Below are 21884 nucleotides of genomic sequence, written 5' to 3'. Positions count from 1 at the left end.
CTCCAGAGGGACTGATGTTCCTTACCATAGTGATGGTTAGCAGGTGACGTATAGCACCGGTCTCACGGTGCAGTGCTGTCGGGAGCAGATTACTAAGTGACCTTCTGGCCTCCGAGCCCGCTCTCTAGCTCAGCTGCAGTCCTTTTGGGGCCCCTGGGCACCTGTCCAGCGGCTGCTCCAGGCTTTCAGTAGCCTGCTTGGCTATGGATCTAACTGATGGTGATCTGGGTCCTGCCAACAGCATGGTCCCTCTGTGTGGTGGTAGCTTAGCCAAAAGTTTAGCTTTTCTGCCCCGAAGGCCTATGATGGGGTGGAGCACACCTGCGCTACGGGTCTCTGCCTCCCCCACCACTGGGCTCTGGGCCAAGCCAAGTCCTACACATCCTGGCCATGGTGTTCAAGTGAGATGGTGTTTTCGTTAGCCGGGCGGGGTTACCATTACCAGCTCCAGCGTGTAGCCTGAGCAGCTGGCTGCTGTGTTGGGGAGATTGGCAAGGCCTGCAGGGAAGGGACCTCCCAACTCCCAGGCCTTGAAGAGGCCAGAGAGCCCCTCTGCAGACATCAGCCTTGGGGCCAGGCCCTTCCCTTTGCAGCTAGCAGCCCCTGCCCTGTGTCCAAGTCTCTGCAGGGAGCTCCTGTGGAGGCAGGGCATCCCAGCACACAGAGGTGTTCGCTGAATGGGAGCTGGATTCTGCAGCACTGCCTGCCCCAACTCGTGGGGTAACGTCACCTCCCTCCCCATGGCTGGCTGGGTTGCTACCCAGGCAGTCAGACTCTATGATGACTGGAACGGTTTCCCTTGAGGTGGTCTTGTGGCTTGAGCACTGCACTGCATTGAATTCTTGGCTTGTCCCCGTGTTGCCTGAGTGACCTTTGGGCAAGTCATTTCAACTGTCTGTGCAGTAAAATGGGAACATGGGCCTTTCCTTTGTCTGTTGCAATTGGAAGCCGGAACTCTCTATCTCTCTCTGTATGTACAGTACCTGGCACAAAGGGGCCCTGATCTCGGCATGAACCTCTGAGCTGTAGCTCACGAAAGCTCATGCTCAAATAAATTGGTTAGTCTCTAAGGTGCCACAAGTCCTCCTTTTCTTTTTGTGGATACAAATTGTAATAGACCCCATGTGCCTGTAGATCAGATTGCTATTAATCAATTAGCAAATCCATTGATTTATTAAAAAAAAATAAAAATCTGTCACTCCACTCTGGGTTAATCGGGGCTGGTATCAGTGTAAGGAAACAAACCACACAGACTGCTGTATCTTCCTCGTGCAAGAAGAAACATGATCCCAGCTCTTAACAGGTTCCAAAAACCTCTCCCCAGCATGTGCTCAGGGGTGGGGTTTCCAAGAGGCCTGACCCTGCCCTTGTTTGAGCAAGGCTACAAAGCACTCTGGGATCCTTTGCGTGACAGGGCCCATAAGTCATTATTGATTTGGAGCTGTTGCCAGGGAACTGTGACTGCAGCTAATGGAGCAGAGATGTTGTCAGGGCCTGATCCTGAGAAGTGGTGAGGACCCACAGTGCCTTCAGTGGGAGACACATTGTGGTCAGGGCCTCTCAGCCCCCGGTCCAGCTCTGCTAGGGAGATGTTAAGGAAGCCAAGCTGTTCGGTGCTGGGGTGTCTCCAGCCAGGTCTGGGATGGGGGATGGGACGCCTGCCTGGCTGGGCAATGGCCGGGGCAAGTGGAATGAAAGGAACTAGGCAAGAGGCTCCCTGCCAAGCTATATCTATGACCGTCTCCCATCACCGTGCTCACAGTGATGGTGATACCAGCTGCAGCTTCTCCTGTCTCCTCCCCAGCCCCCGAAAACCAGCTGCAATAGCCCAATGATCTCATCCAGTACAGCAAGTCCACTCGCCTGGCCGTTGCCCCGCCTGGCAGGCGTTGGCCATTGTGGAGCGGGCAGGCAGCAATCCCATTCCTCTGCCCTGCTTGTGGTCAATCACTGTGCCTTGCTAACTGGCATCCAGTTCTACAAGGGTTTGCCTGTGACACACTGTGGACGCTGGGTTTTAGTCACTTCTAGGGGCAATTCTTTGTGCAGCACATTCATTCGAGCAGGAGGCCGGGAGTCAAGTGAGCTGGATTCTAGGCCAGAGCCTGCCCCGAGTTTGTTGTGTATCCATAGGCAAGTCATTCCCCGTCTCCATGTCTGTTTCCCCAAATGTAAAACAAGGCTCATGAGCCCTCCCTGTCTGTCACTGAGGAGTGCAGATTCATTAGTGACCTGCTAATTATTCACAGTCGAAGCCAGCTTGCAAAGCCTCATCCGTCAAGAGCAGATTTATCAACAAGAAAATACAATTCAAACGGGTGTTAGCAACGACCGCTCTGCCACGGCTCCCCACACCTCAGCTCACCCTGCCCCACTGAATCCCAACAGACCCTGCTCGAGTGGGCGGGATAACATGGGAATGTCTCTCCCAGCTCTGGGATGTCCATTACTAATCAGTCATTCCAGTGCTTACTGCGTGACAGAGATGCCTAAAGCACCTGGGATCACCCCTCCAGGGAGAGATTTCTCATTTCACACAGCCCGAAATCTAGCCCACCCCTGGGACACCGAAGGAATAACACCGTGCCCTTTATGCTCTCCAGCTGTGGCTTTCAAAGCACTTCCTAAGGGGTACTCGAGCCTCACAAACCTCCCCGAGGCAGACACAGCAGGTTAGGTCCATCATACAGGTGGGAAAACTGAGGCACGGCGAGATTAAGTGACTTGCTCATGGTCATGCAGTGAATCCGGGGCAGCAGTGGACTAGAGCTTAGGAGCCTTAGCTTTCAGGTGTCTGAGAGTCCACTGTCAGAGCACTGGAAACCTTCGCACAGCCAAGTAGCAAGAAAGGCTGTAAGTGTAGCTATGTCTGTGCTGGCGTGGAGATGCTTTACCGCTAGAGGCAGTAAGGGCTGGTGAGGATCTGGCGGCCTCGTGGCTTGTCACCTACAAAAGCTCAATGCTCCCAAAAGGCAAGGGCCCCCATCAGATCCTGAGTTCAGGCTCCACACACAGGGCTTAGCTGGTGACTGCAGCGTGTGGGTTTGGGCTTTCATCCATGTCTATGGCTGCTTTCCCAGCTCCTTTCAGCGGCATTTATTTGGGGCCCATCACTTTGGTAGCTGGTGAAGTATTCAAGGAACCCTGCCCTGCATCAGCTGGGCCCCCTGGCTTAGAGGATTCACTGGAAGGCCACATTCTCTGGGGCAACTCGTTGCTGTAAATGGCAGCCAAGTCCTCCAACAGCCATAGAACAGAAGAGGCAGGGCCTTGGCCCTTCGCTAGCCTGGCTGCCTGTGGGCGTGTGCCCCAAAGTCGAGCTGTGGATTTGCTTCAGTTTGCACCCAGCTTCAGGCTTTGAACTGCTGGATGAGACTGAATTGTACGATCGCACGAGGGGGAGGTTAGAGGAAAGAACTTCTGGCTACGCATTGTGCCTGCCCTGCGTCCCACTGGGCAGCGTGAGGCCACTCTCGAACCCGAGGCTCTCCCCTTGCAGCACTGGGCACTGGCTGTCCATTGCTGGCAGGAAACAATGAGTTCTTCTCAAACCGTCCCAGTGGGCCAGGGAAGAGCTGACTCTGCAAATTGGCTTATTCCACCCTCCCTCCTCCCAGCCCCTTTTAAGGAACCATCAGATCAATGACAGAACACTGGCTGAATTAGCTCAAATGATTTTGCTTCAGGCAAGCAGCCAGGTATTTCACACAAAGAAACCATCTCCTTCCCTGATGCCTTCTTTATACCCATCCTTTCATCTCTGAGGCACTGACTCCGTTTACCACACACATATATCACAAGAAACTGAGCTAACAGGAAGCATCTGGTGGGAAAACAATCCCCTCCCGAACTTTCACTGACAAGTCTCCCTCTTGTCCTCCATACCCTTTTCCCCCACTGTCATCTTCCCCCTGAGTTTAACCTGGACTGTGAACTCCTCAGGGGCTCTGATTTGCTTCCCACCGATAGACCCCAAAACACTTTACAAAAGCAGCCATCACTGTCCTCATTGTACTGCTGGGGAAACTGAGGCAGCATGGTGGGTGGGGTAATTTGCATGGGTGGTGAGTGTCCCTCATTGGGGGTGGATTTTCGGCACTTCTGAAAAGCAAGCTTTAATGGGCCAGATTTTCAATTCACCTCCTCAAGCAATGGTCAGATTTCCAAAGCTCCTGGGCAAATCCTGGCCCAAGGTCACATAGGGTATGTCTACACAGCAAAGAAAACTCCACAGCTGCTCCGTGCTAGCTGACTTGGGCTTGCGGGGCTCTGGGACCTTCCCACTGCCCAGGGTCCTAGAGCCAGGACCCCAGTCCAAGCCCAGAAGTTTACACAGCAATGAAAGAGCCCCCCAGCCAGTCCCCAAGCCTGAGTCCGCTGGCATGGGCCAGCAGCAGGTTTTTCTTTGCTGTGTGGACCTACCCCAAGGGAATCCACAGCAGGGCTAGGAATAGATCTCTGATCTCCCAAACTAGTGCCTGATCCATGGACTATGCAGCCTCCCGCCATGTAAACTGCCACGCTCACCTATAAAATAAAACCCTGGTTTATCTCCTGCCTCACCCACGGGTTGACTTGTTAATCTGCCTCTTCAGGATGCAGCCACCTTTGAAGTTCCCTGGCTAACGAGGCGTTGCTTGCTAGGGCTTTGCAGCGCTCCCTCCTCTGCAGATGGCTTCTTGTGAGTGGCTTGGAGCCAAGTGAGAAATGAGGAAACAATAAGGTGAAAGGATATGGAAAGGGTCAGGAATAACCAGCGCTAGTAACCTCCCCAGCCTCCCTCCTAATGACCCTTCTCCAGTTGGATATGCCAACTCCCTGGGCTATATTCCCGGCCAGCATGCCGCCTCCGAGCTGATGCCCATGTGCTGTTGCTTCCTGGAATCTCCCTGGCCACGTGATTGGCACAGTGCCCGGTTTTCCACCCCTCTCTGCCCATACGCAGCATCCTCCTCTCTGGGACAAGCCTGTTGGTTGCCAGTTGTTGTTACCGTCCAGCAGGGTGGCCCAAGCTAGGATACATGATCTCGGCTTGGGGAGGGATCCGTTCTGGCCAGAGACCTGGCAGACCCACGTGTGCAAAAGGGAGGTTAAAAATAGCAGGTAAATAAAAGCGAAGGGATGGAAGAACAGGAGGGAGATCAAAGCCTTATTATCTGGCGTGTAAACAGCCCCCCAGAGCCTCCTGGACCTGGAATGTAAACAGCCCAGTTCCCTTCTTATTTGTCCTTTGCTCAGAGCAGCGACAGTCAGGATCCTGGGCCTCTGGAGGGGTCTGGGAAGCAGCAACCCCTTATTGCTAGAATTATTTATTTGCATGCCCTTGGTACCTCACAGCCCTGAGTGAGCTGAGGGCCCCCTTATGCTAAGTGCTGCAGCTAGTCTCTGCCCCTTGTTACTCACACGGGGGGCCGGGGGGAGGGGGTTGGATCTCCCACAGGTGGCTAGAAGGCAGCACGTGCAAGTGGGAGCAGTTCCCAGCAGCAGGGTGCCCAGGCTTGTCCCAGCAGCGTGGGAGTAGCCAGCTAAACTGGACCCTTTGGAGCCTGACACCTTGACCCCAGCAGTAAGCACACAAAGCCAGACCTTGCTGCTTCGTAGAGGGGCACGACGGGGACTCTGAGAGGGGGAGATGGGGCTGTTTCCCATGGGCCAGATTGGGAACGGGGCTGCGGAGACTTTCCCCTCCAGGGTAATGGCCTGACTCCAGACCAGGTCGGTAAAGGTAAAGGGTAAAGGCCTGCACTGGAGGTGGAAGGTTTGCCATTTTCTCCCCAGCCCACTGTGCCAGCCAGGTGCCCCAGATCGTGGGCACGGGGAAGGCTCAGCGTGTGACCCTCATGCCTCCTTTGCAGGCCTGGCTCCGGCTCTACGGCTACCTCCCGCAGTCCAGCCGGCAGATGTCCACCATGCGCTCGGCGCAGATCCTGGCCTCCGCGCTCTCCGAGATGCAGAGGTTTTATGGGATCACGGTGACGGGTGTCCTGGACGAGGAGACCAAGCTGTAAGCGTGTGAAAGGGGGAGGGGTTAACTCCCTGCCACTCCCCTCCCGCCCGGGCCTTGGGACGCTCCCAGGAGACGCTGGCTGGACAATCTGGCACGTCGGGGTGGGAGGGCCAGCCGAAGGCAGCAGCACAGGGCCCCAGGGTGCTGGAGGAGGGCGATGGAGGAGACAGAGCTGTCCTCCCGTTACAGCCCCAAAGGGCCCCCAGCTCCCCACACTCTTTCATCTCCCCAACCATAACCACCGCCTGACTCTCCCCAGTGCCAGGCACTCTCAGACGGGTGGGACTTGGGAACCTGTCTGGTGCCCCCCACATCTAGCTTCACACTGGGCTTCCCAGAGCCTAGGGTCTGGTCTCCTGCTGGGTGTTGAGCCCCCCCCACCCCACCCCCAGCCAGTGGTCCTGCCCCACCCCCTCCACCACGTTCTGCCTTGCGAGGCTGCCAGACACGTGGTGTCCGAGCCCTAGCACGAGCCCCACTCTCTCAGTCCTCACTCGGTGGCTGCTGTGCTCGGCTTCCCCCAGGTGGATGAAGCGGCCCCGCTGCGGTGTCCCGGATCAGTTTGGAGTCCAGATCAAAGCCAACATGCGGCGGAAGCGGTACGCACTCACCGGGCGGCGCTGGAGCCAAACCCACCTGACCTTCAGGTATCGGCGCTCGGCCCGCTGGGCCTTGGCTTAGAGAGCCCTGCGTCCCCGCTCGTGCCCTGCGTCCCCGCTCGTGCCCTGCGTCCCCGCTCGTGCAGCGCCGGAGGCTGCTCGGCCTGCCAGGCTGCTAGGGCCAAATGCGGGATGCAGCAGGGGCAAACGGCTCGTCACCCGGGGCCTGACCCTCACTTCCTCTAGTTTTACAAGGGTGTCATTCCATTGTCGTTAGTGGGCAGCAGAGGGAGCGGAGGCGGGTCATGCCCAGGGCACAACCCCCAGGTGGGGCAGCAGGGCTCGGGACCGGATCTGCTCTGCAGAGGGGCTGGGCTCCAGCAGCCACGCATCAGTCTACCTGGGGCATTATTTCAGCTGAGCAGCACATGCAGCAGACGGCCCATTGTCCGGGCCTTGCCGCAAAACAAGCCCCCCCCCACCCCACCCCAGGCTCAGCGCTCGGTGCTAAACAGCTGCCATGTCTGCCTGCCCCGGTGCCGTGCTGCTGTTACCTAACGAGCGGCCTTGAGTTCTGCAGTGTGTAACTCGCCTCGGGGCGAGCGCCTCGGCGGGTGGGAGTGGATGCGGCTCTGCTGGCCGCCCTGGAGGTTGCCCATAGGCTGGCCCTGCAACAGCGCCATCGGCTTCCCTGCTTGGGATGGGGATCTGCCGCTCGCGTGGCTCCCACCCCCCTCTGCCCCCCAGCCGGGAGAGGATGGTTATAAAACATGGGGCAGTGCTGTTAAAGAGATCCCGGGGCAGTAAAATGAAATGGGGCAGTAAAGGGATGCCTCAGGCCCTTTGCCAAGGGACCAACAAGACTCAAAGATGAGAGCCCCTAGGGAAGGGCAGGGCCCAGCAGTCAGGGTATCATAAACCTTGATGTAACCCACTGGCCCAGTGTCTGTGTCCCTCCCCCTGCCCTACCCCGTATGGCTGATCCAGAGAGAACTCCCTGCTCCTCTGCTGTGCACAGGGGATTTGGGGGCTTGCTCCTTCCCCACTGAAGCCAATGGGACATTTGCCATTGACGTCAGTGGAAGCAGGCTCCGGCCCCCAGTGCTTAGCTAGGTCTGCGCGTTGGAGCTGGAGATCCTGGCGTCAGTCCCTGCTGGAGAAAGGTTTGGATTATAATATGTTCTAATACATGAGTAATGCCCCGTGAAACCATTTTTGGGTGAGATGTGAGCTTTCCCCCTGCAGGGTTCGCAGCCCAGATGTTGCTGCATGGGGTTAGTGCCAGAGAGCAAAACTGACCTGAAACCAAAGTGAAACTAACTTGTCTGGTCCTTCTCCTGTCCCAGTTTCTCATGCCTCACAAGCAATCCCACGCTCACTCACCCCCCAACCCCCTGGTTTTGTGCCTCCAGCATCCAGAACTACACGGATAAGCTGGGGTGGTACCACTCGTACGAGGCCATTCGCCGAGCCTTCCGGGTGTGGGAGCAGGCAACACCCCTTGTCTTCCAAGAGGTCCCCTACGATGACATTAGGCACAAGAGGAGGAAGGAGGCCGACATCATGGTGCTCTTCGCCTCCGGTTTCCACGGAGACAGCTCCCCCTTCGACGGCGTGGGGGGCTTCCTGGCCCATGCATATTTCCCTGGCCCCGGGATGGGAGGGGACACGCACTTTGACTCGGACGAGCCCTGGACACTGGAGAACACCGACGTGTCTGGTGAGACTGGCTGGCACCTTGGGAAGGCTGGTGACTGGGGCGGAGAGGGGGGAAAGGGACTTAGTGTGGGGAGGGTGAGTCCCAGGTGGAATCCAGAAGGTTAAGAGATCACTGTGGGCTACAAGTGCGTACATGGGGAAGAGATTTCCAGCAGTAACCATCTCTTTAACCTAGCAGGAAAAGGCATAACAAGAAGCTGAAGCTAGACACTGTCAGGCTGGAATAAGGGGCAAGTTTTTAAGTGAGGGTAATTAGCCATTGGAACAGTGTACCTAGAAGGGTCGTGGATTCTCCATCAGTTGAAGTCTTTAATTCAAGGTGGGATATGTGCCTAAAAGACTTGCTCTAGCTCAACCATAAGTTATGGGCTTGAGTCTGGACTCACTGGGTAGGGTTCTCTGGCCTGCATTCTGCAGGAGCCAGGCTGGATGATCACAGCAGTCCCTTCTGGCTCTAGCAGCTATAGTTAAGGCCGAGTTGAGTTTTACTCTGGTGGGACCATGGCTGGCAAGGCAGGAGGCAGCTGTCTCTTGCCCCCCGGCGTGGGCGCGACGCAGCGTGAGTTGAAGGCTGAAGGGGTTGCCAATGCATTGGGTACACTGTCCAGCGTGAGTTGACTTGGCATGGTGAGTTGTCGTGATCCCAAACACAGCCCCCTCTGGCGCATGGTCAGGGAGAACCGTGGGAGAGGTACTGGCTGGCCTAGATCATGGACAGAGAGCCCCGCGCTTGGCACAGGGAGGCCTGGGGGGAAAGGAAATGATTGCTAATCCCTTGGGTAGTGGGCTGCAGGAGACCCAGGGTTGGTGGGTGTCTTGGGGTCTCTCCACCCTGCTGGGGGCAGTCCCTGAGCTCGCAGCTTGGCTCCCGTCCGCGTCTGACAGCGCATTTCTCCCTTCCAGGCAACAATCTTTTCCTGGTGGCCATCCACGAGCTGGGGCACTCGCTGGGGCTGGAGCACTCCAGCAATCCCAGCGCCATCATGGCCCCCTTCTACCAGTGGATGGACACGGAGAACTTCCAGCTGCCCGAGGATGACCTCAAGGGCATCCAGCAGCTGTATGGTGAGTTGGGTCCCAGGCTCAGGCATGGGGGCTGGGCAGGGCGTGGAGCTTGGCCAGCCCAGCCCAGGTGTGTGTGTTGGGAAGTAGTGACAGGCAGGATCAAAGTCCCTTCCCCTCAGCAAAGCATTAACCTTAAGCTGCTGCTGTTAACCCCTTCGTTGCTGCTGAGCCACTGGTTTTCTGCGCAGCATGGATCCAGGCAATGAGGCAGGTGCCCCTCCGCCCCTTCCTCAGACTTGCCCCCGGATCCCCAGAACCTGCTCTACAGCTCGAGCCGTCCAGAGCAGCCTCCCGGTATCTGCCTGGAAGTGGCTGTCCCCCATGGCCCGGGTCCCTTCCCCTCGCTCCAGACTCCTGTCACACCCTACCGAGAGGGTAGCTGTAGGGAGGACATCGCCATGGGCGTGGAGCATGGGGTTGGGGCTTCTTGCCCAGCGTTGCCTGTCCTTGCCCTTTGGGAACTGGACTGGAGTCCGGGAGCTGGCAGAGGGGCTAGGGAGACAAAGAGATGCTGCTCTGTCCCTTTCGCACCAGACAGTAAGGAGTTAATGATTTGTCATTCCGCCCCCAAGCCGGGGGTGTTTCCAGGCACACAGCTATAACATGTGGGGAACATCGGTCCCCAGTCACAATAAAATCTAGGCACTACCCTGTCTAGCGGGTACCCTGCCCTGCTCGGGTTGTGTCATAGGCCCTGTACTGCTGAGAGCGATTCCCCTGTAGCCGAAGTGGCAGGGGCCTGTCCTTTTGGAGTCATGAGTGTCGAGATCTCACCCCACTGACTCCATGTAGCCCACAAAGTTGGGGGCACGGTATGGTGAGGCCCAGGTGCCTGCAGATTTGTACCAACACAGCTGGTCCTGTCCAGCCCTGCCCAGCCGGGGTAGACATTTGGGAGTGATTTCTCACTGCCCCCTCCTCTTTCCCAGGTGCCCCTGATGGGCAGCCCCAGCCCACCCGGCCCCTCCCTACGGTGACTCCCCGCGGCCCCGGAAAGCCAGACCACAGACCCCCCAAGCCACCTCCCCCCGGTAAACCAGATCGGCCCCCGAAACCAGGCAACCCGGACCGGCCCAGAACCACCGACCGGCCCGACCAGTATGGGCCCAACATCTGTGATGGGGAGTTCGACACCGTGGCTGTGCTGCGCGGGGAAATGTTTGTGTTTAAGGTACCAAGCACCGTTTCTCCATCCTCCCCTGTGCCTCTCTCCTCCCTCCATTCCCCCGTCCCTTCCCAGTGTCTGGTTATGGGACCAGGCACTGGCGGGCCACTTGCCCCCCTGCTGCCCCCTTCCCCGGCTGCCTGAGGTCCCCTCCCCCGGGTCTGCACCCCACTGTGCTCCTCTGCCCTCGGCCTGCGGAGGATGGAGGTGAGGAGACCTGCCCCGGGCCGTCCCAACCTGCCCTACGAGTGAATCCTGCTGCTCAGCCGAGCCCGGGGCCTAGCTCCCCACTCGCATGGGCTGGGCAGGCTGTTTTCCTGGACTGTGCTGAGCATCAAGCCTGGTGGCCTCCTGTCTTAAAGGGCCGATGGTTCTGGAGGGTTCGCCATAACCGGGTGCTGGACAACTACCCCATGCCCATCGGGCACTTCTGGAGGGGCCTCCCCGGGGACATCGACGCCGCCTACGAGAGGCACGACGGCAAGTTCGTGTTCTTCAAAGGTGAGAGACCCGGGGAGGGGCAAGGGCTTTCCTGGAATGCAGAGCTGGAGAGAGGGAGCGATCACTGCTCCCAGAGCTGGGCAGACTTACCCCACCCCCTGGCCAGTGCCCCTTAGTCCTGCCCCACAGCGCCTGCCCCCTGCTGTCCCAGGCCTGGGCTCCCACCCCCTCGGCCAGTGCCCCTCAGTCCTGACCCACATCCCCTGCCCCCTGCTGTCCCAGCCCTGGGCTCCCCTCCCCCTTGGCCAGTGCCCCTCAGTCCTGACCCACATCCCCTGGACCCTTCTGTCCCAGCCCTGGACTCCCCACCCCCTCGGCCAGTGCCCCACAGCCCTGCCTCCTGCATCCCAGCCCTGGACTCCCCACCCCCTCGGCCAGTGCCCCTCAGGCCTGACCCACATCGCCTGGCCCCTTCTGTCCCAGCCCTGGGCTCCCCACCCCCTCGGCCAGTGCCCCACAGCCCCTGCCCCCTGCTATCCCAGCCCCAGGCTCCCCTCCCCGCCCCCTCGGCCAGTGCCCCCAGTGCTGACCCACAGCTCCTGCCCCCTGCTATCCCAGCCCTGCGCTCCCACACAGCGCAGCCAATGCCGGGGCAAAGGCTCAGGGCATGGGGACAGCGCCCAGCTCAGCCTGGCGGAGCTTTGGCCCCGGCTGGGTGAGGAGGAGCCCGGGGGGGTCGGCAGTGCAGCAGGGGGATGGTGCCCAGCAGGGGTGCGACTGCTGAGAGAGGCTGCGTCTCAGAGGGAGAACGAGGCCGGGTGCTGGGAAGCGGGCGCTGAGCTTAGCTCAAGTGGTTTCTCGGCACCATAGCAGCACATGGTCGCAGGTGCCTGGCCAGGAGGGCCCTTGGGCTCCAGCGTGCTGGGCTGGGTGGGGTGACTTGTCTCCTACATGCCACGTGGTCCATGGCCCTCCCACCATCTCAGCTTCCCCTTCCTTTCCCAGGGGATCGGTACTGGCTCTTCCGAGAGGCAAACCTGGAGCCCGGGTACCCGCAGCCCCTCACCAGCTACGGGCAGGGCATCCCCTACGACAGGATCGACACTGCCATCTGGTGGGAGCCCACAGGACACACCTTCTTCTTCCGCGGGGACAGGTGGGTTGGCCCAGCTTGAGTGGGGGGCGCCAATGGGCCATGCGGGAGGGTAGGGCTTCCCGTGGTCTAGGGGTCAGAGCAGGGGCCTGGCTGTGGGGACCCCTGGCTTCTATTTCCAGCTCTGCCACTGGGCATCCTTGGACCATGCTCTGTGCCTCAGTTTCTCCATCTGTCACATGGGGACAATGGGGGGCACCCCCGATGGGATGCACTGAGTGTTGTTTATCATCCTGCTCCTCCCAGCCCCGCATGTACCCTCCCGAGCACTGACCCTTCTGCCACTTCTGCCGAGAGACTTTTCTGCAGCCCTGTGAATTTCTCCGGGCATGGGCCCCGGGCCCCAGCTGCCTCCTCCCCTTCACCTGGGGTGGCAGCCCTTCCCCAAGCTACCTGCAGGGGAGGGGGGATGTTGGAGCCAGGGTGGGAAACAGGAAATGGGAGGGGGGAGGGGAGAGCTTTAAAGACAAGCCTCAGAAACCCGTCCTTGCCTTTGCCCTCCGGGAAGACAGAGTGAAAGCGGGAGATGTTGGCGCATCACGGCTCCCTCTGCTGCTGACCCCCCGCCAGTCCCCCAGCATCTCCCTATCCCGCAGCACTGCGGGACTCAAACCTATGGTGGGGGGGTATCTGTGTGCCGCTCCAACCTGCTCGCTGTGGGCAGGATCCAGCGATCTTAGGGCATTGCGGCTGACGTACGGGTCTGGGAGGCTGGGTTCTAGTCCCAGTTCTGCCACTGACTTTGGCAAGGCACTGCCTAGCTCTGTGCCTCAGTTTCCCCTCCCCGTGAAATGAGGGTGGTGCTCCTACTCCTTCCGTGTCGGCACCTGGTTGGACGGGGATGGGGGGGCCGGCAGGAGTATCCCCCCCCGCGCTTCCTGCGATCTCAGCAGGCGGGACGCCCCCTGCTGGTTCTAAGCCAGGGACGGCGCTGCCCTAGCCGTGCTCCAGCCTACCTGACCCCTTTCTGGCAGGGGGGCTGCAGGGCAGGGGGCGGACCCCTTTGAGCTGCCTGGGTGCCATCTGCTCACAGGGGCATCTCTTCTGCAGGTACTGGCGCTTTAAGGAGGAGACCCACTCCGCGGATCCCGGCTACCCGAAGCTGATCACCGTGTGGGTGGGAATCCCTGCCACGCCCAAGGGGGCCTTCCTGAGCTCAGATGCCTGTGAGTGAGACGCTAGAGCCCTCCTGCGGGAGCCAGCTATCCCCTCCGTAGGAACCCCCTCGCCAGCAGGGAAATCACTCAGCACTGCCCACCGGCTCCTGGATTAGACTTGGCGGGGCAGACCCACAGCTGACGATCTGGCGTGGGCACTCCAAGGATAACAATGATCACTGCCCCTTATGGCTCTTTCAGAAGGGGCGGGGGGGTGTTGCAATTTTGGCTGCAAAGATTACAGTGAGCAAAGCAGGGAGAGTCCCTTTCATCTCTGTATCTCTAACCTCCTAGCCCCTCGGCATCACCCCCTTCTGGCAAGGGCGTGGGAACCAGATGGGCACAGGCCACTCTGAGAACTTGGTCAGTTCCTTGTCTCTGTACCCTGCCCCCTCTTCCCTCTCTCTCTGCCCTGCTTTGTATTATTATTGGTTCCCCCCCCCGCCCCCGGCTCTCTAAGGCTTTGAGAAGCAGCTGATGAGCTTGTTCAACTGCCCACCCAATCCTCCTGTGGAACCCACAGCAGATTGCAGTCTTCTGCTTGCCCTTGATCCCGCGTCGGCCTCTTGGCCTTTGTGCTTCTGACTCCTTTCCCTGTGTTCGTGCTGGGGCTGCGGCTTTTTGGCCTGGCTGCTACCTGTTATACACCTAGCTCCCCAAGGGTTACCTGGCTCCTGGTACCAAAGGGTCACCGTAGCGGCAGCATTGCACTGAGCTGGGTGCAGCGGGTGCGGGAATGGAGACTGGTGTCATCCCCTGAGCTTGCAGAGGGCATGGGACTTGTTCTCTCACCCCAGCAGAGCACCTCATTTGGAGTAACAGGAAGTCCAATTTCCTCTGCTCCGTTTCCTGGTCGCTGGCTCTGCCTAATGCCCATCTTCTGTTCTGTTCAGCAGGGCGCTGAGTCACTAAGCTCCCCCGGGGCAGTGCTAAAGCAAAGGGAATTGTTTGTCCCTGGCGGGGAACAGACTCCCAGCAGGATGTTGCAAACAAAGTGCTCGTTCATACAGCATGTAGTGGGATTCTGGATCCAGGGACTGATAGGGTCAGCTCCTGGGACTGGGTTTTAAAAAGGAGGGTGCTGAGTAATTAAATGATCAATTATATTTGCACTAGGAGAAATTGACTCTCATGCTTCAGGGCATCAGCCCATCACTGCAAGGGTCAGGAAGGAAACCCCCCTCAAAGCACATCCTTCAGCATTGCACAATTAGCCAGGTGCATTATCACCGGCTTTATTCTCCTTGCTCTGAAGCATCAGTTATTGGCTACCACCAGAGGCGAGGATACCAGACAAGTGGGCTGATCAGATGTGGCAGCAGGCAGAATACCAGATGAGGGGGCAAGGCAGGGTGGGGTAGCAGAGAGGGTGTTTCTGGGGTGTGGCTGAGTGGTTAGCGGATCAGGTGGCGCTAACCTATTCTCATTGGCTCCCTTCCAGCGTACACGTATTTCTACAAAGGCACCAAGTACTGGAAGTTCGACAACGAGCGGTTGAAGACCGAGCCGGGGTACCCCAAGTCCATCCTGCGGGACTTCATGGGCTGCCACGAGGCACTGGTGCCGGACCCCGACCCCGGGCACCGATGGCCTGACCTGGACAGACCTCCCTTCAACCCGGACGGCAGGGGCACAGGCGATGACCGGGAGGGGGACGAAGGGGAGGCCGAAGCACGCCCCGATGACCGAGAGGAGCAGGAGGAGGAGGAGGAGGAGGAGGAGGACTACGGCGGCCCCACCCGGGGCAACGGCAACGACGTGGATATCGTGGTGCAGATAGACAAGTACACGCGGACCATGAGCATCGTCATGGTGATGGTGCCCCTGGTGCTGCTGCTTTGCGTTCTGGGCCTCATCTACGCCATCATCCAGATGCACAGGAAGGGGGCCCCTCGGATGCTGCTCTACTGCAAACGCTCCTTGCAGGAGTGGGTCTGATCCTGGACCACCCCCCACCCATCCTGAGCCCCACCCACCCCCCGATCCTCCTCTCCCACCACCATGGTGCTAACAAAGAAGCTTGAGAAGACGAAGCCCCCAGAGCCTTTCCCAGACTACCTTACACCAAGATTTTGCACATTGAGTTGAATGCGCTCGGCCAGGCCTGCTTCCCCCTCGAGCATGTAGGAGACACCCCAGCACAGACTCCTCCTCCTCCGTGCCGACAGCCACCCCCTGCCCTTCCCGTGCCTGGATCAAGGCCGCCTATGGCCCCCTCCCTGCTGGGGGAGAGGGGGGTTGCTCCCAGTGTTCCCGCTGGGCGAGGGAGACCATTTCCGTGCTCTGCAGCCCCGATCTCTCGTCACTACAGGGCTGGCACTGGGGATCAGCCGTTTGCTGGGGGCCCCCATCTCTGCTTCACAGAAGCACCTGGGCTCCAAGCACCGAGCCCCCCATGGGAGGGGACGGCTGGGTGGGTTTCCCTTATGGCCCTCCTGGGCCATGGGGGTCTCCCCCCGTCCTCAGGCGCCACCTCCCTCGGCTGTGTTCTCGGCTCGGCACCCAGCCGCAGGCCCGGAGGGGCAGAACTCGAAATGCTTCTTCAGCTCAGCTCTTCCCCCAGGACTCAGCCCTCCTGGATGTTTCCCTTTGGGGCCCATCCACACGTCGTGCTTGTGTTGTCTGTGCCCCTCTGTGCTGCGTCCTGGCTGGGCCCATGGAGCAGTGGGAGGGGATCCTGGTCTGGGTGGTTCACCCCTGACAGGTCACCAGTCTGGTCATTCCCAGGGGGGGATACGTCCTCCAGCCCGAGGGAAGGGAAGCCTTTTCCCAGCTGGCTCCTTGGCTCATCCGAGGCGGTGTGGCTCCGATGTCTGTTTCAGGGAGAGCCCCCGCAGCTCCCCTCCCCGTCTCCTCGCGTCAGTGGTCTTCGCAGCCCTGCTCCTCCCCGGATCGGGTGGGCCAGCCACTCAGTGCACTGCCCTGGGGGAGTGGGGTGCCATATCCCCAGCCCCTCTTCTCACTCGCCTGGTTTGAACATCTAGTGGCAGGTTTTCCCCACAAGCAGCGCGCTGGCGGCAGGGCCCAGGGGAGATGGCCTCTTCCAGGAGCTGCTGCCCATGGCCACCCTTGGGCTGTGGATATCTGCTTTCCCCTGCTTTTCAATGCCAAGCTCCAGAAAGGGGAGGGCAGTGGGGTAGTGAGGGTGCACGTACCAGCTGGAGAACTGGATTCCAATCCTGGCTCAGGTCACAGGTGACATGAGTTTAACGGCCTCAGCCTTGTGTCTAGCAAGGATTTTTAACGTGGACTGACCAGGATTATACATCTGTTTAGGCGGGGCCCTGTGGCTAGAGTAGCTGGGGGGGCTGCAGGGCAGGACGGAGGGGCATTGGCTGAGCTGGATGGGAGCCCAGAACTGGAATAGCAGGGGGGGCTGCAGGGTATTGGCAGAGCTGAAGGTGCAAGAGAAGCCCGGTTCTGGCGGCTGCTGCTGAGTGTCCAGGCACTGGTTGGTTTCCGAGGCGTGCTGAGCTGGGCTTTCTGGCCCAGGCAGATGGGGTGGAGGTGACATCACTGCATTTATTTCCTGTTTAACTGTTTGCAGCTGGGAAACAAGGGGGGTAAGGAGCCTAAAGATAGCAGAGGTCTCTGGAACCTGCCCTGGGAAGGCTGGCCAGGAGCCGAGGGCCTGTGCTTTCTCCCAGCCCCAGCGTGACGCTGTTTGGTTCCCATCAGGGCCTCCGTCCATTGGGAAGAGGCTCTTACGATGGAAGTCACCCTGTAGCTGCTTTTCATCCGCTTCCTTCTCCCCCGCACACCCACTTCCGAAACAAACCACAGCCTCCGGGGCCTGTGGGAAATGGGGCTGGGAAAGCAGCAAGCTCCGCCGCCCAGCCCCCACTGCCCCAGAGCAGTACGGGTGATCAGAGCCCCACCGGTGCTCTCGCCTGAGAGCGCCATGCTCGGGGGGCGAGCCACTCTGGGCAGGGGTGCAGGGGGGGATGTGCAGCTTAGAAACTCTACCAAATAAAAGCGTTTGTGGGAGCCGAGGGACGGCCAGACACGGGCTTGCAGCTTGGGTGGAACAAAGCTCTGGCCATTGCAGAGCTCTTCAGTCTCTGGAGATGGGGCAGCAAGCCAGGAGAGACGCCTTCCCAGTTTGGTCAGCAGCCTGGCAAACCCCAGATTAGCAGACACTACAGGTTCCCTGTAACTGCACCACTGAATTCGACTAGAGGTTGTGGCCTTATCAGGAACATCTCTTCCTGGAGAGCTGGGATCCACCAGGAAAGGTTGCGTATCAGGAACAAGGGGGCTCTGAACACCCAACCCCAGTGAGTGCAGCTGAGACCTTCTCGCCTTTCTGCTGATCTGGAGGGCAGCACCCGCTCTGCAGATCCTGCCCGCTCCTCCATTCTTGCACCAGACGTGCTGGCTTTCCCCTGCATGGGGAAATTGTCCCAGCACTGCTGATGGGCGCAAGGTGGAGAAACGGGTGGGATTTCCAGTGGGTCCCTGATGCCTGTACTCTGGGCCAGAACCGGCCTGGCCAAATCTGCCTTTTTTCATGGTTGAGTAAAATAGTGGTGGTTTTGTTATCATGGTCAAGGATCAGCAAGTAACATTTCTGTCTGGGCTAGGCCATTTCCATGGCAGCTTTGCACAGGCAAATGGGGTGCGTCTAGGCGGAGGGGATCGGGGTTTGCTACAGGGATGAATTGGCAGCTTGGGCTAAAGATTAAGAGCCAGGTCCTCACTGGCTGGAAATCAGCGTCTCTCCATTGACTTGGATGAGAGCCTCCGCTGGTGTAAATGGATGTGGCGTCACTGAAGTCAATGGAGTAGATCCCCAGTTGGTGTAAACCAGTAAAGCCCCGTTGGCTTCAGTGGAGCGATGCCAGTTTAGACCCGCTGAGGATCAGTCAGTGGAACCGCTTGCTGTCTGTCGCCCCAGGGTGCTGCTCCCCTGTGGGCACCTCAGATGATATTGCAAAAGCAGGCATTTCTCCCAGGACATGGAGCTGCCAGGTGAGATTGTTCTCAGCCCTCGGGATCGGGGCGGGGGGAGGGGAGTATCGCTGGAGTCCCCAGGAGCTTGGATCCCTAGAGCAGTCCTTGCTCAGTTCCCCTCCACCTACCCCCCTCCATGGGAAAGCCCGGGCTCCCAGCTTCCCCGTCAGCGACCATGTGGTCACCTTTGTTTGGAAAAAGCCTTTTGTTGGTTCCAGCCGCTTGTCTTTCCCAGTTGGAGCGTTCCCAGCGTTGATCAGCCAAAGCCATTCCCCTCTTCGAGCCCATCTGGAAGCTGGAGCTGGGCCGGGGCCAGGCACTCGCAGAACCCTTGGCTTTAATGAACGGAAAATTGTTCCATTTTTAAGCGCACAGGTGTGCGCTGGAGAAAGTGCATTTTGGGCCAGGGCTGGCCCAGAGCCCAGCTGCCCCTTGGCTCTGCCTGGAGGCAGGACTCCACGCCCTGCCTTCCTGGAGGCGGCTCGGCTCCCCGGGAGCAGCGTCCCCCCCAGTGCATGTGCCCCAGGGGAGCCTTTCACCTCGCTGACCCTGCTGATGGGACCCTGCAGGGGTGAGCTCACCATGGCGTGAGACTGCTGGGCCCCTCCACGCCGACCCCTGCTCCGGAAGGGCCCCAGAGCGACGTCTAGCTCAGTCACGCAGTGCTAGCAAGGCAGGCCGGGGTTAGGTTCCCAAGGCTGTCAGGCCCTGAGCCTCAGAGGAATTTAGGTGCCTAACTTCCAGGATCTGGGCCTCAGCTCCACCAGGCCCCACTGAATGTGAGCCTGAGGCTCCCTAGCAGGGCACAGGGCACCAACGCTTGAGGTAGTGAGCCCCCCCATTCCCTAGGTAGGCTGCCTCTGAGAGGGGCTGTTCCTGTGGCCTGACGGCTCTCCCCACCCCATGTCGCTCTCTGTCCCCGCATCTCGTCCATGCCCCCGTCAGCACGGGGGAAGGGGACCGGATCGGAGGGTAACTAGCCCTGAGCACCGCGGCTCTGTGCCGGCAGGTGTGGCGGGGAACTGGGGCCCCGGCAATAGCACGAGAGGCCGTGTCCCACGGGCATGGGGGCTCATGGTGACATCCCGCCAGGCCCTGCCCTATCCCTTGTGGTGTCTGTCTGTGTCTCTCTCTCGTGTGTGCACGTGTGTTTGGTTTTTTTTTTTAATGTCCATGCTGGTCATGTTTAACTGCTACACAATAAATCCTACCAAACCAGCCGTGGGCCGCTATCTCGTGCGTCCCCTGCCCCGGCCCCCTCCCCGGCCTGCCCTTAGCATGAGTCCATTTAGCCCAGGAGCAGTTTGCTGCAGTTCCACTCACTTGCCTCTTGCTGCACCCCTCTGCCCTGTGGCCTGCGGTGGCCCAGCCCTGCCCTGGTGCTGAGCACCTGCTGCTCCATTTTAGCAGGTTCCTGGGTGCTCTGCAACTTACAGGGTGAGGGCCCTGGCTGTGGGGGGGGGCACTGGAGCAGATGCCGAGCCTGAGTTGGGCAGGACCAGGCATGGAGATAGTAACAGTCCACCCTGCCTTGGCGCTGCAGAGCCTTGGGCTGGCCCTGGGCACCAGGCCTCCCGCACAATCGGAGCGGGGATGAGGTTAGGACTGGGCCCCCGGGGCTCGGGGAGAGCTGCTGCTGACAGCTATTGTACAGCAAATACCCCTCTGTCTCTTTCATCCTAATTCATGGCACCCAAGCTGCCCCTCCGGCCTTTGAATACTTTCCTGAAGGAGCCAGTCTTTGCATCACTAGCATGGGAGCCGTGTGCATGGACAGCGGGGGCCTCTCTCTAAGGCTGGCTTCTCCTGCCCTCTGACGAACCAGGAGTCATCGCCGGCGCTGGTCCGGCCATGGGGATGGAGGCTAGCAAGGGTGGGTCTCTAGCTTGAACTTCCCTTGCAAGAAAAACCTCCAAGGAAGAGCTTGGCCCTGGAGCCCCTTCTCCAGGAAGTCACGTCAGGCGCAGCACAGACCTGGCTGGCTACATTTTGGTATCTGGGGAGCAGGCAGTCAGTGGAACAACGAGGCTGTGAGAAAAGGTGGCTTGCCTTGTTTTGGCAGCTTTCAGGCAAGGAGGTAGTGGGGTCCCAGCAAGCTGGGCAGGGGAACAGGGGTGATGAGGTGGGTGCGGAGGTGGGCTGAAAACTCCAGGTTTTAACTTTCTGAGGGCCTGTTTGCACTGCTTGATACCCCTGGGAGCTGCATACATACCAGCCCTCAGGAGCGTGAAAGGATGATGGCACCCACCCCTCCCCCTTCCCCGCTAGCCCAGTTTGCCTTCCAGTCCATGCCCTTAGCTCTGCCAGTGGCCCCCAGTCCTGGCCTGCAGAACCCCTGTCTCCTGGGCTGGGACCTCACACCCAGCTCTGCCAGTCCTCTCAGTCCTGGCCAGCTCTGGGCTTTCCCCTATAGTTCCGACACTCTCCTTCCATTTTTCACAGGCTGTCCTCTGACCCCAGCTCCTCCAGTGCACCTGAAGCGTCCCTGACCGCCTGCCCCCATTCCAGTCCCGGGAGCCCCCACCCAGTGCCCCTGAAGCACCATCCCCCTTCCAGTCCCAAGGCACCTCCTCCCCTCCCCTCCCCACCGTGCCCAGCATCTGATGCTCCTCCAGCCCACCAGCCCCTGACATTCCTGGGCTGAGCTCTCAGCATCTTCCAACCCCTAGCAAGCCAGCTGCCGCAGTCCCATTTCCCTGTGCCATCCTCCTCACCCAGTGGAGCCAGGGAGCAGCTGGAGGCGGCATGACCACAGCACCTTATCGGCAATTGCTTCGTTTACTTGGCTGGGGAGGGCCTTTGTTTTCCAGCCTGTGAGATTGCTGAGCAGGTTTAAAGCCAACATAAGCTGCTATCAAAGGGGCCATGGAATGTGGAGTAAACACAAGGCTGGGTTTCATTGCCCTTTCCTGGCGTTATCATAATCCCAGGCTTGCTGCAGCGAAGGTGGCAAACACCCAGGGGAGAGGGGCTTCTGTGGGGCAAGCTTTGAATGCTGTCCTGGCTTGGCAGCTAGGAGAGCATTGCCTGCAGCAGGCCAGGCCCTCTCCATCGGCTGCAGGGGCTTTGGGACAGGGCCTGTCAGCGGGCATCTGCTGCCTGGATCTTCTAACAATGGGTGAGCCAGTCCAGCTGGGAAGTGGGCAAAAGAGGGGAATGTTTTACAAGACAATAAAAGACTGGTTTTGCCCGGCGTTCAGCCTCCTGTGATCTCTGACCCTGGGTGATCATTGGTACGGAGGTGGTGGGCATCGGTATGAGAACCTGGCTCAAGGGGAGCTGGAATCAGGCCCGCTGGCCCAGCAAGGCCCCACCACCACCACTGTCAATAGAAAGACCCTTCTAATGCACCTGGCCATGTGTGTGATGCTGCAGACAGGGACCCCAATCCTGCTGCTGGGCACCACAAGACACACCCATTGCCGTCAAAGGCAGGGCTCCATGTGGAGCAGCTGCAGGAGTCCTCAGCTAGGCAGGCACATGATGCGTCCTGCCAGACCCCACCCTGCAGCGGTCGTCCCAAACCTGGACGCATGAGACCGGATCATGCCCAGACTGGGTCAGAGCAATGGTCCCTCTAGTCCAGTAGCCCGTTTCCGATGGGCCCCAGCACTAGCTTCAGAGA

At 59.4% G+C, this 21884-nt stretch overlaps 1 protein-coding gene across 1 annotated transcript in view; it reads left to right on the top strand.

The window, feature by feature from the left end:
• MMP15 (matrix metallopeptidase 15) overlaps nt 1-21453 on the top strand; it is a 29063-nt gene extending 7610 nt beyond the window's left edge. The window contains exons 2-10 of the mRNA XM_077830984.1: nt 5856-6004; nt 6532-6654; nt 8019-8326; nt 9229-9390; nt 10320-10561; nt 10918-11056; nt 12002-12152; nt 13200-13315; nt 14748-21453. Coding sequence (XP_077687110.1) covers nt 5856-6004; nt 6532-6654; nt 8019-8326; nt 9229-9390; nt 10320-10561; nt 10918-11056; nt 12002-12152; nt 13200-13315; nt 14748-15244 — 1887 coding nt within the window. The 3' untranslated portion in view covers nt 15245-21453. The remainder of the gene's footprint in view (nt 1-5855; nt 6005-6531; nt 6655-8018; nt 8327-9228; nt 9391-10319; nt 10562-10917; nt 11057-12001; nt 12153-13199; nt 13316-14747) is intronic.
• Nucleotides 21454-21884: the final 431 nt, after the last annotated feature.

Source organism: Eretmochelys imbricata, chromosome 12 (assembly GCF_965152235.1).
Source record: "Eretmochelys imbricata isolate rEreImb1 chromosome 12, rEreImb1.hap1, whole genome shotgun sequence".
NCBI classification, from domain to species: Eukaryota; Metazoa; Chordata; order Testudines; family Cheloniidae; genus Eretmochelys; species Eretmochelys imbricata.
The sequence above is the reverse complement of the archived record's forward strand: the minus strand, read 5'-3'. Positions and strand labels throughout refer to the sequence as shown.